Source organism: Crocuta crocuta, unplaced genomic scaffold (assembly GCF_008692635.1).
Source record: "Crocuta crocuta isolate KB4526 unplaced genomic scaffold, BGI_CrCroc_1.0 scaffold167, whole genome shotgun sequence".
In the NCBI taxonomy this organism is placed as follows: Eukaryota; Metazoa; Chordata; class Mammalia; order Carnivora; family Hyaenidae; genus Crocuta; species Crocuta crocuta.
The window spans coordinates 381,954-398,736 of record NW_027532406.1 but is presented as its reverse complement, the minus strand read 5'-3'; the positions used below and the strand labels follow the sequence as shown (position 1 = coordinate 398,736).

Sequence of the window (16,783 nt, the reverse complement as noted above, 5' to 3'; positions counted from 1 at the left end):
TATATAGATCAGGATAAAAACCTTTTGGAAGGTCCCCATGGCATGTACCTGTACTGCTCATTCATATGGGCTACATGTTCTCTTGTGGTATTATCTATGTGTAGACAAAATGGGAATAAAATCTCATCCCAGGTCTAATGCTACTAGCTGCTTGATATAGGAGAATCAGTAATTGAACATGCTATGTAATTCCTGACCTCTGCAGGAAATATTAAACTGAGTTTAACTTTACCCCACTGATGTGTATGTGTGCGGGGATGGGCAATCTGTTGGGTTGCCATCATTTGAGAGCTATTGTGATATCTGGTGGTTCAGTTCTTAGTCTGTATTCTTTGTCTCCTTTATCCATGTTGTACTCTGACCCCAGCAGCTGCCCTTGGCCTTTCCCTCAGGCTGCTCCCTTTAGATGGCTGTTGTTGCTTTTAACCTTCTGTGGGATACCCAAGCATGTTTAAAAATTACTGCACGTTAAAGCTGTTTGGTGCCATCTGAGAACCTGAAAAGTTTAAGATACGTGATGTTTGGAAGGCCTTGTGGAGACTTTCTGCATGTGGAGGCCTTTCATTGATGTTGATAGGCCCTCAGGATGGGTTCTTGAATAGCACTTTCAGTTTTGGCCAGATGATGATATGTTTTGAACATCTGATGTGCAGTGAGGAGCTCCAAAAGACTTACATAGGTTGTCCGCTTTTGAAGGGGAATTTTCTCTTTTGGCCATTTGGTGTCCATTACATTGTATTCTAGATCATATTTACCTGGGAGCCACAACCACTCCACCTTTAATCTATAGAGGTCTGGTGGGACCAGTCACTGACCCAGCAGTAGGAGTGGGCAGATGATCTGGGCTTGACCTCACAGAGAGTTCCTTCTCCTGGCCACGGAGATTCATTCTGCTATGGGCAGGTGTGTAACTCAGACCAGGCTGCAGATTCCCAGATTTGGCTTGGAACTTTTGGGAAACAGAAGCTTTTTATGCTGTGTTGAAGATGGTACGATATGGATCTGGCGGTTCTGGGAAGTCACCACATGGAGAAATCAGGGATAAAGGAGTACAAATCTAGAAATAAGAAGTCCTAATGGTAAGTTTGAGTATGTGGATCCACCCATACATGAAACAGTGTACCCTTCGACTCATTAGGACCCTCCTTCCCCGTATATTTTCCTAGACTTTAAATTGAATCTCACCATTTAAAGATAGTCTTCTCTTCCTGAATTGTTTAATTAGGGAGATTCTACAGTCTACCCTGGAAATGTGGTCAGGTGCCCCAGTGTAGTCATAGTCATATCAGGTGAGAATTCTTAATCAGGTGGGACTTTAATTTTGTTTTCTGGTAGTCTTTCTAGTGTGCATAACAAAGTAACACCACCTCCTGAAAAAAAAATTCAAACAATAATCTGGTTAACCATCTCTTTATGAAAACATCTTTGTATGATTGAATATTGAAGCATTTCAATATTCAGTTGTCTCTTCCACCTCGACATTAAATATTTTGTTTATTACACAACTTCAAAATTATCTCCTTCCAGGAATGTAGGACAAGTTTAAGGCCTATCGAGCCATGATTTATATGAGAATTTGTTATACACCCATCACATAGCCTTTTTTTGCAGATTTTACTGTGAGTTCGTTCTGGCGTCTGATCCTGAAAGATGGAGATGGGTAGTGAGGGGCCTGCTGAATGAGTCACATGGCACTGATCACTGGCCCTCAGGAAAGGCCCTGCTGGTTTCTCCTGCCAAGAACACTTTAATAGACAGGGATGGGTAACTACAGCTAAGTGACTGCAGAAGATTCCAGTAGAATTGGCTAATGTAAGTACAGTGAAGTCACTTTTACTCCACATCAGACTGCGGAACTGCTGTCTTCTCCCTCCTCTTCCCACTTTCACTCCTCTTCCCTGCCCCAGGATGGAACAAGGCCACAGCGAGCACCCACTTGGCCCCCATTCTCTTTCTTCCACACCCTCTCTCCACAGCTGTGTCTGAGTCCACAAACGACTTTGCTCCAATTAAGACATAGGAAAAAAAAATATAATTTCTAAGTCACTTGGCCTTGTGATATATATGCTGGGAAAATGAGTGTGCAGCTTTCCTACCCATCTTGGGCTTTGCTGCCAAACAAATCAATTCAGCCTTCAGAGAAGCATCCACTGCCTTGTGATTATGTTTGTGTAAAGTCTTGGGGTCTTTGATCAAAGAATGGCATTTCAGGCCAGGCCCTAATCTTCACTGCCTTAAGGTGTTTAAAAGAGTTAAAAAAAAAAAAAAAAAAAAAGTTGATAACAGCTGGGACTTAAATTTGCCTTTGCCCAGCTTTTGTTTTGAAAGGGCTTCTATTATCCATGGCTTCCCTTTTCGAAGCAAAGATGGATCTTTGGGTAAACCAGAAAGGGAAAGAGGATATGGGAGGAAATGGGCGGAGACTCTGAATTAATCTTCTGAGGAAGAATGTTTGATCAGCGGGGAGGAGAGGTTGGAAGCCTCCGATGCTGACAGCAGGCACCTTTCTGACTAGGGTGTGATTGGCACCTTTGAAGCTTCAGTCAGGGGCCAGTGTCCAGTGGGTCGGGGCTTCCTCTGTCTGTGGGTGGTGGTGTTAATAATGTGGCAACGGGAAGGGTTAATTGCAGACAAGCAGCAGGATTACCACGAGGCCTCCTCAGCTCTAAAAGGAATAGTGCGAGGAAAGCCTCTGATCTGTCAGCCTTAGAGGAAATTAGTGGGAGCAGACTTGAGCAGGCTTTAAAAAAAGGCATTTAGGATATTAAAGCGTAATGTGAAGAAGGATATTGAAATAGGGCAAAAGGGATAGGAGTGCTGATCTTTAAAGGCAGCGTCCCCTTCTTCCTACTAGGAATTTCCGTGATTTGTTCAGATTTCACAGATGCCTTCTTTTGATAGTCCAGCAGAGTGATTTAACTTGTACTGCAACAGGTTAGGGAAGGGTTACACCCTGTAAGCGGTTGCCCCCAAGTTCCTGTGCAAAACTTGTTGGGTCTCCACCACCTGGCGGTTTCAGAATGTCCTGACGCTGAGGCTCCCAGTATAATTTTAAAACAAGTCAGAGCGTTACTGACACCCTATCTGCATTAGCTATCTATTGTATATTTTACTTCTTACCCTTCTGGTTCAAGTCGGGATGTTGCCAATAAATCCTGTGTTACCATTAAAGAGGCCATTCATCACGCTTCCTAATGTGATTAATCAAGATACACCACAGTACCCTTAAAATGAGATCATTTTGATAAATCATGTATGACATGAAAAGACTTTATTCCTTTTAAGTGCAATTTAGACTGTAATTTTTTTCCTCATTTATGATTCATGGGAGAAACATGGATAAAATTCCCCTGCACAGTTACACCTTATCTACAGCAATAACTCAAAACTGCTTTTAGATGAAAATTCAGGGTCTTATTCACCAAAGCTGAATGCCAGCTCATTATTTTCTGGCGTTCAGTAGTCCAAAAATAATGTCCGCACATTAAGCGGCATTCTCAAAAACTTGGAATTGGCCAGGCACCAGGCACATCAATTACACTCCATCATCCTTAATAAGGAAGAAATATCAGATGTCTTCTTGGAGTTTTTCTGAATCAGTAATGCTCAGCCTTCACCTTCCCAATTTGGAGTGATTTGGAAACAAAAATGGTAGTAACAAAAAAGTATGGGACTTTCAGCTGCTTTACATGGCTGTTTTCTCCTGTTCCATAAAGCTCAGAGGAGGTATTTTTTCCCCCTCCCACATGGTTCATGCTTTCTTTTCCATCCCTCTTTCCTTGTTCCATAAATGAAACTACCATTTTGTTCGGTCTGAGTTCTGTTTCTAAGCTGCTGTGCGAGGCGGGCTTTCCCTCACCGCTGCCACAGTCATTTGGGAAGCGATAGTCATAACCTCCAATAGAAAAATAATTTGAAAATGTGCCTTCTGGTGAGATCCATCAAGTGTAAGGTCACATTTTTGGTTAAAAGGCAGACACTGATGCTATTCATTAAACTGAAAAATGGCTTGTTTTCCACTAATATTGAAATAAACCCTGGATGAATGTGAAGGCATGCTGGCATGCACTTAGATAGAAAGCAAAAGGAAACACAGATATATTTAATTTGGACACGTAAAGTCAACAGAGTTTTAGGTCTTGCTTAAAATGGAATCAGGAAGATTGGCTGAAACAAATGTGAACAATTAGAAGTTCATTTGCCTCTTTCAAAGGATGAGAACATTTAAAGAAGGATTCAGAGTCCAAGAATTACAGACTCACTTTGTGTTTTGTCAAACACTGTTACCTGTGAATAAGGACTTGATCAACAGGTAATTTATTTCACTGATGTTCTTAGAGATTTATGCTGGGGAGTAGATCAAAACCCTGTGTTTGACTCTGTGCTTAGCCCAAGAATGCACATATCCTATTCATATCCTTGTAATACAACAAACGCAGCAAAGCTCAAGTTTCTCTGGTATGTCACGTTCATGCCAATGTTCTCTGTGCCTCAGTCAGATAGAAATCAACAGCAAACAAAGATTTCTTGCGTCTTATTCACATTTCAATGAAATTTCCCATGCTTTTATTTTTTCTGAAATAAAGAATGAATTAAGAATAGAAGGCCATTAAGGCTGAACTTGCTTTGTTTACGTTTCCATTTCGCATTTATGACTCTCTTTTTGCTTAAAAGATCCGTAAATTTAAAAAATACGCATGTATCTCATTAAAAAAGTTTCCTCATTCTAGCAACACTCAGCAAATCTCCGAAGAATGCAAGTTTAGAACATAAATATTTTAAGGCCCCATAAAATTGGCAGTGAATATTTTTTTCCCCTCTAAGGCCATGTTCATTTCATTCCAATTTACTACCATGATTATATTTTCCAAAGCGCTGCTTTTAATACAATACACAATTATTCCATTCAGGGTTACGTAGGTCACCTCATTAAGCCTGCGAAGATCAGGCCTCTTGTGATCCCCACAAATATCCTTGCATTTATTCCTAATTAAAATGGGCCTCCTAAAGTGTCTCAAGTTTATCAATACAAATAACAAGCTAAGCAAAATAACCGCATTTGGAAAGTTAGCGGGGCAAGGTGACCTGGTCCCCCACTTCCCAGAGCCAACTGTGGAGTGTCCGCAGTGGTGCCCTGCCACCTGTTGGCTTTGCTTACACATAACAGGATATTGATGTCCCTCACAGCGGTGCCGTAACCCTCTGTGACCCTTGTCCCAGTTCATCACCCCCGAGAGAAAGGAGGAGCCGTTCGAGAATTCCAGGCCTCCTGATTTCCCCCATCATTCATTTCCTTGGCCACATGTTTCTTCTACTAATGCTAAAAATTTATGGCTGAGCACATTAAGGGCAGTACAAGTCCTTCCCTTCTTCTGGATTATTTCAGAGTTTCCTGTCATAAGGAAATCCAAGACAACGTGTCCTCAGCGGATTGTATGTGACAGTGTCTGTTTCTATCTCAGGAATCTGAGGCATGATGGATAAACTGTCAGTTTTGAAGGATGATGTTTTCTCCATATTTCCATTATGAACTGGGCTGTCATCTCCTAATAAATTTCTTGCATTGGTATCAATTTATTTTTACAAGCAGAGGGTCTGATGTATTTGGGAAAGACACTGACAGCAGATCTGGCCTAGCTTGACAGAGCTGGCTCCACCTCATTTTGGAAAACTACTTTGGTTCCAAGGACAGAACCTGACCCGCAGCCCTCGAGAATAAAAACTCTGTGAGAGGAAGAGAGACACATGAGGCAAGTTCCTTCTTTTAAGCCAAAATAAATCAAGCCTGTAGGACTACTATGACATAATATTATTTCTGAGTCAACCCTACAAACACAGATGAGAAATGCCTATGCAGCTGTTTTCTAAAGATAGTTAGACCATCACAGTAATGCGGTGAACCTATGGATGGACTTACAACAAGGCTATAAAGATCTCACTCCTTTTGCCCTTAGAAGAGATCTCAGTAGTGTATTTCTGCTTGACGAGTAAGGAGTAGAGTCTATTCATGTAATAAATACTTGATTACACACAATGTGCATGTCCCTGTCATAGCTACTCTGAAGAGCAGGAGAGGTCATGAAACGTTAGTCCTACCTCTCAAGAAACTTAAATCTACTTGAAAAGGGAAGATACACAAAATTGCAGGTTATACAAAATTAGAATGAAGTAAAAATAAATCATGGCGAATATTTAAAAAGCAATGCTATCATCTTTTTCTCTTACCTTACTTAATCTTCGCCTCTACTGGGAAGAGAGGCTGTGTAGCTTCATGGTTAAGACAGTGGCCACTGGAGGCAAGCTGCCTGGATTTGTATCCTAGCTCTGCCACATGCTGATATAGCCTTTCTCACTTAGTGAGACCTTGGTCAAATTACTCAGTTTCCCTGGGCCTTAGTTTTCCTCATCTGTAACCCAGGACGGGGGGCTATGGCTGCCTCATGGAAATATTGTGAAGATTGAATAAATTAATATATGCAAAGTGTTTAGCATAGCCCCAGATACAAAGTAAGCACGGGTATGTATTAGCTATTTTTAATCATCATCCTCAGCCTCATGTCATAATAGCATGACCATTGTTATTACCATTTTATAGTTGAAGAAAGTGGCTTAAAGAGTGGAAGAAAATTGCTCAAGGTTGTACAGCCAGATGGAGACTGTCTCTAAATCTTGGTCAGTGAGGCATCTGAGCATAGACAACAGGGAAGTAGAAGATATCCAAGTTGTAAATAAGTCGAGGACAGAATCCTTGAAGCTTAATTAGCTTTTTTTCTTACTATCCTTTCCATTCCTTGGCCATAAAATAGCCCTTTTCTACATAGCCCCAAACTTAATAAATGTTATATGTAGTGGTATGCTGGTAAAGGTTTAACAACTAGCTCTCTGGGAAAAAAAAGTATGCATGTTTATGTGTACACAGTTATTATAATTTTTATGTGCTTAAAGGACAAGTAACTCACAATTTATAAATAAAAATTAAATAGGTAATACATTATGTTACAAATACCATTCAGCCAGTTGATCTTCACAGAATACTTTTGAGTATTTTGGCAAAGTCTCATGTCCATAGCCAACCTAAGGTTGTAGCGGGTGAACAAGTGCAGTTCTGATATGAAATATCAACAATTTCCTCTTCTTGCTAAATATGTCAGAACTTCCCTCATTTGTCAGTGACATGAGCTACGTCTTTACTACCTGGATAACAGGTTTTGAATAACGGAAGAATATTTCCTCATATTTTTATGCTGTTCACACGTATTGGGTACAGGCTCAATATTCTTTTTTTTTTTTTTTTTTAAGTAGACTTCACGCCCAGTGTGGAGCCCAGTGTGGGGCTTGAACTCATGACCCTGAGATCAGGAACTGTGCTGAGATCAAGAGTCAGACATTTAACTGACTGAGCCAGCCAGGTGCTCTGATGACACAGTATACTTTTAAGTTTAATTTGCGTCATTAACATTTTTTTCTATCATTTGCTTAAGTTTAAGGAATCAATAAAATAACAACTCAATCCCTAATTTGTAGCACTTGGCAACTTCTGCTGTGATACTACCACCGTGGCAGTGTCAGGCTACTAAAGTGATATCACTGAAGAGTTGGAAAGAGATGCGAAGTAACACATCACCCTATAGTATTTCCACTATATAGATATAATAGACACAACTAATTTAAAGAGCATAAATAATAGTAAAATTTTGTAAAATAATTAGGAAGTGGTGAGTTATGGTATATATTACCTTTTAATATAACCTGTCCAATTACAAGTGTATGTCATTTAATTTTCAATAAAGACTGTGTTAAACAACCAAAACACAGAATTTCTGGAAAGTTAACCATTGTTTTTTGTGAACTGGCACAGGTTGACTCCAGACCCACTGGTTATGTCAACCCCAAGTGGCCACAAGATCTGAAGGACTCCTGTGTCTATATTGTATAGTCAATGAGTTATTAATAAATAACTTCATGGTTTTATTTATACGCCAGGCCACAAAACATGTTGCATATTCACATGAATTGAATCATCCATCACCACAAATATATTATATGCCTTAGTTTATATACTAGATGCAGGAAGGATTTTTCAGATATCTTCAAGCTTTAAGTTCAGTGTACAGTTTTGGAACTCAAGCTATGGAATCAGGTAGTGATGGTCGGAACTCCAAGTCCCACATATAGTAGCTGGGTGATCTTGTGCATGTTATATAACCTCCCTCAATTTCAATTGCCTTATCTATAAAATGATAATAATAATGGACCTTGTATCTTAAGGTCATTGAGATAAATTAAGCTCTGTGCATAAAATGCCTGCGTATAATTAGTGCTCAAGAAATGGGACACACACACATTCGTATATACACTCATTTCTTGAAAGTTACAACATTTTACATTCTGATTATGTTCTATGTTTGAACATAGGACAAAAACTAAATTTTCAGCAAGGATTAATAATAAGCAAATTATTAACTTGCATTTCATCATACTTCTGTGGACAAAGATGAGTATTTCTTTATACACAGGAGATTCTGCTTTTAAAATTACCCATGCTCTTTTTAGTAAATTCTCTCTCTCATTCAACGGTTCAAGAAATTCCTGCATTAGGGGCTGCAAGCCATTTGCTCTCAGCTTGGGTGTTGGCTCCTGTGCTCTTGAAGTCTACATTCCTACCAGAAAGGACCAGATAAAGCCCTGCTGACAGTGGTGTGGGGCAAAAGTGAGTGACGGTCAGGAGGGGAGTATCATAAACTTGGAGCCCCCAGTGCAGATCTGGAGTGGAATTGGGGAAACAAGTTGGCTTTGGGAAACTCTAGGCTTCTGACTCAGTTCCTAATCACACCATGGATTCTTGAGCTGTACAGTCTTGGACACATTACTTATCCTTCTTCTCTATTTTCTTACTTCTCAAATGAGAGTAACAATAGGACATACTCATGCACTGGAAAATCATTAGCACTAAGGATATATTCAGGAAATATTAGCTCCTGTGCCTCATTTTGCCTCCTTTCTTTCCAGTCCCCTTCTTGTCCCCCCTTACCTCCTAATATCCTTCCCTCTTTGTCCACTGCTCCTCCCTCCAAAGGGAGACATTAGAGAGATACTTGATGGAAAAATGCATTGTTTCATATCTGCCCTGATAAATAGCTAGGATTTTAAATATTTCAATTTTAAATATTTTAAATCACAAGAAACAATGGCACAATTATATAATTTGAAAAATCAAATCACTCTAAATCACATTAACAAAAAGTCTTTTAATCTTTGCCTATTAGCTTTTACCTATTGTCAATTTTATATCATTAATAATCACAGTGTATGTACTATTTTAATATTTAATGTGTTTACTTAATATTAATATTATATCATAAAAATCTTGGCATGTTCCTCTTTTATATTATAGGTTTTTGTGGTTGCCATAAGAAATCAAAACTATTTCCATAATGCCCAATACTTATATTTTTTTCCTTTTGCTATGTGAGTGGCTGCTAAAAATATTTTGGAAGCTACTGCTCCAGATGATTTGTAAGGTCTTTTACATCTCTTACATTCTATGATTTCATTATTTATGAAATAGCCCACAAAATGCCCATGTCATAGTCCTTTCTTCCTCCCACCCTCCCTCCTTCCCTTCCTCCCTTCCTTTCTTCTACTTTCTTCTATTCCTGGTTCTTTTTTTTTTTTTCCTTCCCTCCTCTCTCCTTCTATAAATATTTATAAACTACAACTCTGGGTCTGACGCCATTTTCGGCACTGGCGTAAGTGGACCCCTTTATATCAGATAGAAGCAATGGGAAGCTCCAGGATGTTGCCTTCAAGGGGCTTCCTTATTTCAGAGAGGTCTTTGGCACCCTACCCGTTCTATGACTGAAATATAGCCTGAACTAGCCTTCAGCCCCTTCACTCAGCTGAATGCTGTGCTCTTACCCAGACCGTGCTCTTTGCCCTTTTGGGATATTTCTTGGTCTCTTGGTTATTGACTCAATCTCATTCATACCTTGCCATTTTTTATTCCCTCCTAGTTTCATGACTTCTGGCTCTGACAATATATGACCTTTTCCACTCCCAAACCTGTCTGTCATTCCCAACACAATGCATCTGTCATGAAGGCTTTCTATCTTGCTTCACACTGAAAGGCATGGTGCCTTTACCTTGGAGCAGGTGGAAGTCTCCTCGTTCTGGCTGGTTCTTTGACTTCTAATTTAATCTTTCAGGTGATGACAAGTTTTTACCTCTGATTCTGGCAAACTACCTCAGACTTTTGTTGTGTCGAATTGCAATCGCTAGTTTTTTCTTTGAAATTAAAATATTTGATTCACTCAATCACCATGCATTGACTATTTTCTATATTTCTGGCAGCATGTTGGGTACAAGGGTTAATAGTATAGTTAATCTCAGAAACTTAATATAGTTAATCTTGAAAGCTTTCTCTTGGTATGAATAAGAAACAAGCAAGGACATAATTACTGTTCCATGTGGTGATGTGTCATAACAGAGGTCAAGGACAAATTTCTGTGACAGTGCAGTTTGGGGGTCATGCTAAACATTGGTGACTCTTAATAACTAGTATTAATCATGCCTATCATTTTTTTTTTTTTGATGAGTCAGGAATGCAATCCAAGTCCTCATTTTATTTTTCTTGGGATTCTCAGCACAGGGCTTGGCATATAGTAGGTGGTTATTAAATACTTGATAACTAAATGAGTGATGCTTTTTCTTATGAAAGAAAATAAATGTTTTTAAAAGAGTCAGCTTTATACCACAGTTTCAGGGAATGAATTGTGATGAAAAGCGAAGATTGCTTTTACTTGAAGGAGGCTGACAAATTTCCCAGACCTGGGATCACTTTATGCTGTGTGTGATTTAAGGGTGAGTGAGCATGCCAAAGCGCTCCACTTGAGCTGAGTAATGGGGAATGAGTTGTGGAGATGCGGTCTTAGATGGTATTTTGTGAAAAATAGTAGGAGATTTATGGCTATTAAACAACTTTGTAGCTGCCCCCTTCTTGTTTTGAAGCCTGCCAAATCACTCCTCCTGTGGTCTGTATCATATTCCTTCAGGGCATCCATGATGTTCAGAAATATCCACTGGAATGCAGGTTTCCATGGAATGCACCCAATGGGAAGGGACTTGAATTTTACATACTCATCTGAGGACATTTGTTTTCTGCAACCACTGAGTGAAATTCTCACTTTGCAAGTCTCTCATGGAGTGTGCTGTACTTCCACTGACTCTTTTCCAAAAAGGTTGCCAAAATTCTGCCTTCCTTCCTGCACTATGGAAATTGCAGAGTGCAGTATATTAGTGACTATTATCATTACTGTTGTGAGTTTAAAAAATTATCAGCAACTATCCATTTGTGAGTAGGGAAAGAGCACAGAAACCTTCAGTATGCTTTGACGAATCTTAGAAGAATTTACCAGGCTGGCATAAGCATTTCAAGCTTTGGTATGAAGGGAGAAGGGGGTACCTATTTATAATTATTTATCAGCTTTTTCTAGTCTATTGTCATACTCAGCAGCTTTACAAAAAACAGAAATGGGAATATTTCATTATAGAAGGTGAACAAGAAATGGCCTAAATTCATGTTGTCCATGTTGTGCAAGTACTGGGAAATTGTTAGACGAATTTCCTCTCATTATGGGTTCATATCAATATAGGACTATATGGGTCAGAGAGGAAATAGGAATCTTTGTTTTTTTTCAGTTTTCATTTTTTAAAAATTTTTTTTCAAAATTAAAATTTTGAGAAATTTCAAAAATGTAGAAAAGTAATGAACACATTTAACTAACATATAGAATTTGTATTTTCTAATACATTGACATATTTTTCCAAGTCTTACTTTAAATAAAATAAATAAACCATATATATATATATAATTGAAGTCTCCCCATCTTGTTAGCCCCAATCCTTTTACCCTGCCTTCTAGCAGAGGCAACCATTTTCATGAATTTAGTGTCTGGCTTGTATAATTGTTAGATGTTTCCATACACACATGTGGATGAAGAAATACACATACACACACATGTATGTGCATGTGTTATATATATGTATATATACACACATATACATACATACATACATACATATGACCATATTTGTCATTTTGCAACTTGTATTTTCACTCTGTGTTAAATTTTATTTATTTTTTTATTTGTTTTCTGTGTTAAAATTTTAGACCTATTCAACTAGAGATACATAAATCAGGTTTATTGCTCTTAAATGCTAAACATTATTCTGTCATACAAATATACAACATTTTATTTATCCATTTTCCTCATTGACAGGCATTTGAACTATTTCCAATTTGTTCTGTTCTCAATAATCATATAATAACACTGTTTTATGTTCCACTTTATAGACCTGAATGAAATTTTCCATAGTGTATACATTTTAAATGAAGTTGCTGTATCAATTTTCAAATTTATTAGATATCGCTAAATTACTCTCCAAAGTAGTTGACCCAATGTCCGTTTCCACTGGCAAGGGATGAGAGGATAAAAGTTCATTTCCCTTCTTTCACCTTAGCCCTTGCTGTAAGACTTGAAAGTTGGCCAGTATGGTGGGTGGAAAAATTGTATCTTGTTTTAATTAGCATTTCTCTTTGGAGTAGTGAATTCGACCTTCTTCTTTTTCATTTATTAACCACTCAGCTTCTCTCTTCTTTGAATTTCCTGACACCTCCATTGTCCATATTTCTATTATATTTTTAATTATTTAGGGACATATGCATTCCAGATGCTAATATTTTATTGTAGCAGGAGTGATTTAAAAAGTAAAATGTAAGAGTATAATTCTCTGCCATAGGTAGTTGGGAGGTTTGGCAAGGACTCAAAGATTTGAGACGATATATGGTTCTGATGATTCAGACTAACCCAAATTTCCCTTATTCCCATTTTAGGCATATCTTCTTAATCCAAATAAAAGAAAACATTTAAGTTTTTCCACTTACATTTCAGTCATCTCATACTCAATATACTATTGGTATGTTGCTTCAGTTTCAAGGGTAGTTCTTTATTTGGGGGCAGGTAGAAGGCATTGTCTTGTCCACTTGTTTCACATGATAATCACGCTTTTCTTAATTGTGCCTGTAACTGTAATATCCAGAGAACAAATGTGTACATCACTATTGAAAAAAATCACATGGACTTCATTTTGATAAGAGCCAAATCAAAGAACTGGTATTTAGAATCTAAATTTGTAATAGTTCCTTAAACATCCAGCCATAGACGCTCCACCAACAGTTTGAAAAATTGTTCTTCTCTGAGATTCTTTTCCATGACTTGAGTTTGTAAATGGATACTGAGAAGAAAAATAATTAAATGCTAGGCATGGAATGGCGACTGTAAAACAGAACTCAAGCCACACCAATTTTGCTTTGACTACAATTGGAAATAAAGGTAAATAGCTATTTTACTCTTGGTTATAGAGCTCTAATGTTTTGCCCAGTCAGAGGTATTTGCTGAAAGGTAGTTTCTTCCAGTAATTTTAGGAAAAGCTGTCATCAAATTGTCAACAGCCCAAATTGAGACTAAACACACTAAGAAATATCACAATATAGCAACCTAAAACTCATACTGGAATTTTGGGCCTTTTTAGCATTGACGTGAAGCACAAACATTGACAGAGAGAGAAACTATGGCCTTTTACTAAGGAAGTATGGTAGATCTGTGGAAGATGGCCCCCATTACTTTACCCCATATATTCTGCCTCTAGCATTGAATAAGTGCCATATTTAGAACACTGTCAGTGTGTCTCATTTATCATGTGGGATGGCAAGAGACCTTGCATGCCAAATGGAGGGACATGTGCTGACTTTAGTATTTGAAATTTAATCTAATTTCTGCAGTATCCTAAGTATCTAATGATATAGTATCGAGCAAGTCTTACCTACTTTTTAAAACATTTTTCTTAGTGACTGAACTTTGCTCTTTCTGGACCCAGTAACCTTGGATCAAGATTTAAACACCACATATTTCCCTTGGAGCTGGAGTGAAGTAATGCTACCTGAAATCTGTCTCTACCTTAGGGACACAGCTTCTGATTTTGCTCCATTCAGAACTCTTTCTGTAAGTCTCCACTGAAAGCTGCTTAATCAAACATCTCAAATGTCAGAAGCAGGGTTTAAAGGGTTTTTCTAGCAAGTAGTTCTAATCTCCTACTTAGTTTTGATTCCTATAATGTAGATAATCTCTTTGGAGAAAAGGCCTGCTCCAAGCAGGGTAAATATATCCCATAGAATGTATTTCCTATTCCAGAAAGAAAAATGTTGCATTAATGAAATTTACTTTTTTCTTGAAGCTTGGAAAGGTTGTAAGCTTAGGATTTTGATCCTAGCAGATGTTCCTTTTTGGATATTAAAAAAAAAGTAGTATTTGATTCAGAAGTCTCAGTAAGACTGGCAATAGTGATGCTTCTTGCTATAAGTATCCACACTCTGAATGTGTCAGAAAGGTCATGGGTTCTGAGGGACAGCTGACTCTACGGCCATAGTCCTTTCTTCCTGGCTTCATTCCTATGGTTGTAGAGTTACAGAGAAAGAAAGGTAGCACTTCTTACCCATACAGGTCACACTATATATAGTTTGATGGTTAAAGAGCTGTTTGTGTACAATAAAAGACCATCTTCACAGATACATTTCATATCATTTTCTTTTAGGCTTTGGAATGGCAAAGTTTTATTGGTAACCATTATATGCCAAATTTCAGGTGAGTTTTTCAGTGTGGTTGTTAAACTTAGCCAGAAGCCTGACTATACGGTGTACAATGGTTTATATCCTTCGGTTCATGCTACTGAGCTTCTCTGTATCTCCATGCCACTGGGCCCATGTAAACGGGCCCTGTTTTTCGCCATCTACCCTGGGGCAAAGCCCAGCGTCTTCACTAGTTTCCATAGAAATCTATTCACAGTGAACATTGAATCTGTGGGAAGCACCTGAAGAAGGTCTCTGAACTTCACCCTCTTTCTTTCCTCCTCCTCACCTTTCAGTTCAACACAATAAACAAACCATCCCCTTGTTGCGGAGCCCTTTCTCCTGTACTGAGACTCCTCAAAACTTCCTATACCACCCTACACTCACCAGAACGTTATCTCAGCACAGACAACTCTTGCTTCCTAAGAAGAGTCTTGGTTGATAGTATTTCCTCCAGACTCAGATCCCTAGGAGCCCTGTTTGGTAAAAGAAGGTATTTAGTGGTTGGTGTTACTTCATGTTGACATGTTCTTTTATTACACAGGCTTCCAGTGACCACGTCGAGGCCTCTCCAGAGCACCACTATACACCCCTTCCTTCTGCTTCCAGGGATCTCACCAATCACCGAGGTAGGAACTCAGCTTTTTATTGCTCTTAGTGGTTGCAGGGAGGGACACTTGGCTGTGCAGAGCGCGGGGCTCATTATTGCTGCCTCCGCACTTTAGAAGGAACACAGTGCTTTTCAAGGCCTTGATGAGAAAACCATACTTGTCAAACCTAGTGATTTTAACTCATATTAAACAGAATTTAGTGGCAGTCTACTGGGAAGGCAAATAAATCCATGCTATAATATAATTTTGTGATTTGATTTTTTTCTTTAAGTAAAGAGATTATGGTACTTAAAAATTACTAAATAGATCATTACTTGCAGCAAAAGTGATGGAGAGAATTAAGAAACTCACTAATATCTGTAAAGGTATTGTTTGGAGAGAATAGTTGAAATCTATAATTTTAAAATGAATGAACTCTATGTTACAGCTAAAAGGAATTCCAGTTTACCTAACAACATTGCCCAGAATCAATGCATAGCTTTTCTTAAATTACCTGATCCTCAATACATTAATTTGGCTTACCCAGTGTTTCCAAAGACTTGAATTCTTATCACCATCTCTAGAGTCTACATGGAATATAATTTAAAAATGCCTCATCCCTTTGCTGGATGCTTAGGCCAAGGACTCTGTGATCACCTTTGTTGGAACTGGGAGGACAGAAGACCATGTGGTATAACTCCTTCACCCCTTTTATCCTGGTTATGACTAGTGCCATGTTTCCTAATTGTGAATCTGCCTCCCAATCATAAGTAAGAATAGGCTTTGATGGTATTCCATACTTTAAACAACATTTTCTCAAACAAGAAATTCCCCTTATACATTCAGGGAACATTGAATAAGGACTGTTGCAGCTCTGTCATCCCAGCTTCTTTGCAGGATGGATGGGTATGAACAAAGCCTGTAGAGATGCCCAGAAAGTGGTGAAGCTGGCGCTCTGAGAAGACATGTGGGCTCCGGGCAAATGGCACACTTCTGTTCCACAGGCAACGATCAAGAGAGTGTAATGCAGGATTCCAGGTGTCTGTGACTTGGACCTGTGTTGCTTATTTGTTGTCTGGGCACAGTAGGACTTTTCCACATTTGCATGTATTTTGGTTCAATTAGGATTCTATTCATTAAATGTCAGTTTTGTGGAAATCAACTTTGCTCAAAGGCAGGTAGAAAAAATAGCTACCCATATGCTCCATATGCTGTATTTTGATGGCCATCAATAGATCTCCCTCACTGAATGTCCTTCTGAAAGTCCTGAGCATATTCCTTTAGAGCCTGGTGTGTTTTCTGAGCTTTTTTGGGAGTGTGGTGGGGGCCATGTGGGGAGCTCCTCTAGGCAAATAATAATATCATATCTAGACAGAATAACAAATTAGCTCTAGCATTATATCCTCATGGATTTATTTATTGGTTTCTTATATTTAAATAAAGACATTTTTACTCTATAGACCATTGAGTACACTGCATAGGAACTGAAGGTTTAGGGCCCTCAAGCCCA

The 16,783-nt window shown here is 38.6% G+C and overlaps 1 protein-coding gene across 1 annotated transcript in view; it reads left to right on the top strand.

Annotated features, from left to right (window-relative positions):
• LRMDA (leucine rich melanocyte differentiation associated) overlaps positions 1-16,783 on the top strand; it is a 1,022,609-nt gene that overhangs the window by 805,398 nt on the left and 200,428 nt on the right. The window contains exon 6 of the mRNA XM_077778654.1: positions 15,228-15,312. Within this exon, the coding sequence (XP_077634780.1) occupies positions 15,228-15,312 (85 nt within the window). The remainder of the gene's footprint in view (positions 1-15,227; positions 15,313-16,783) is intronic.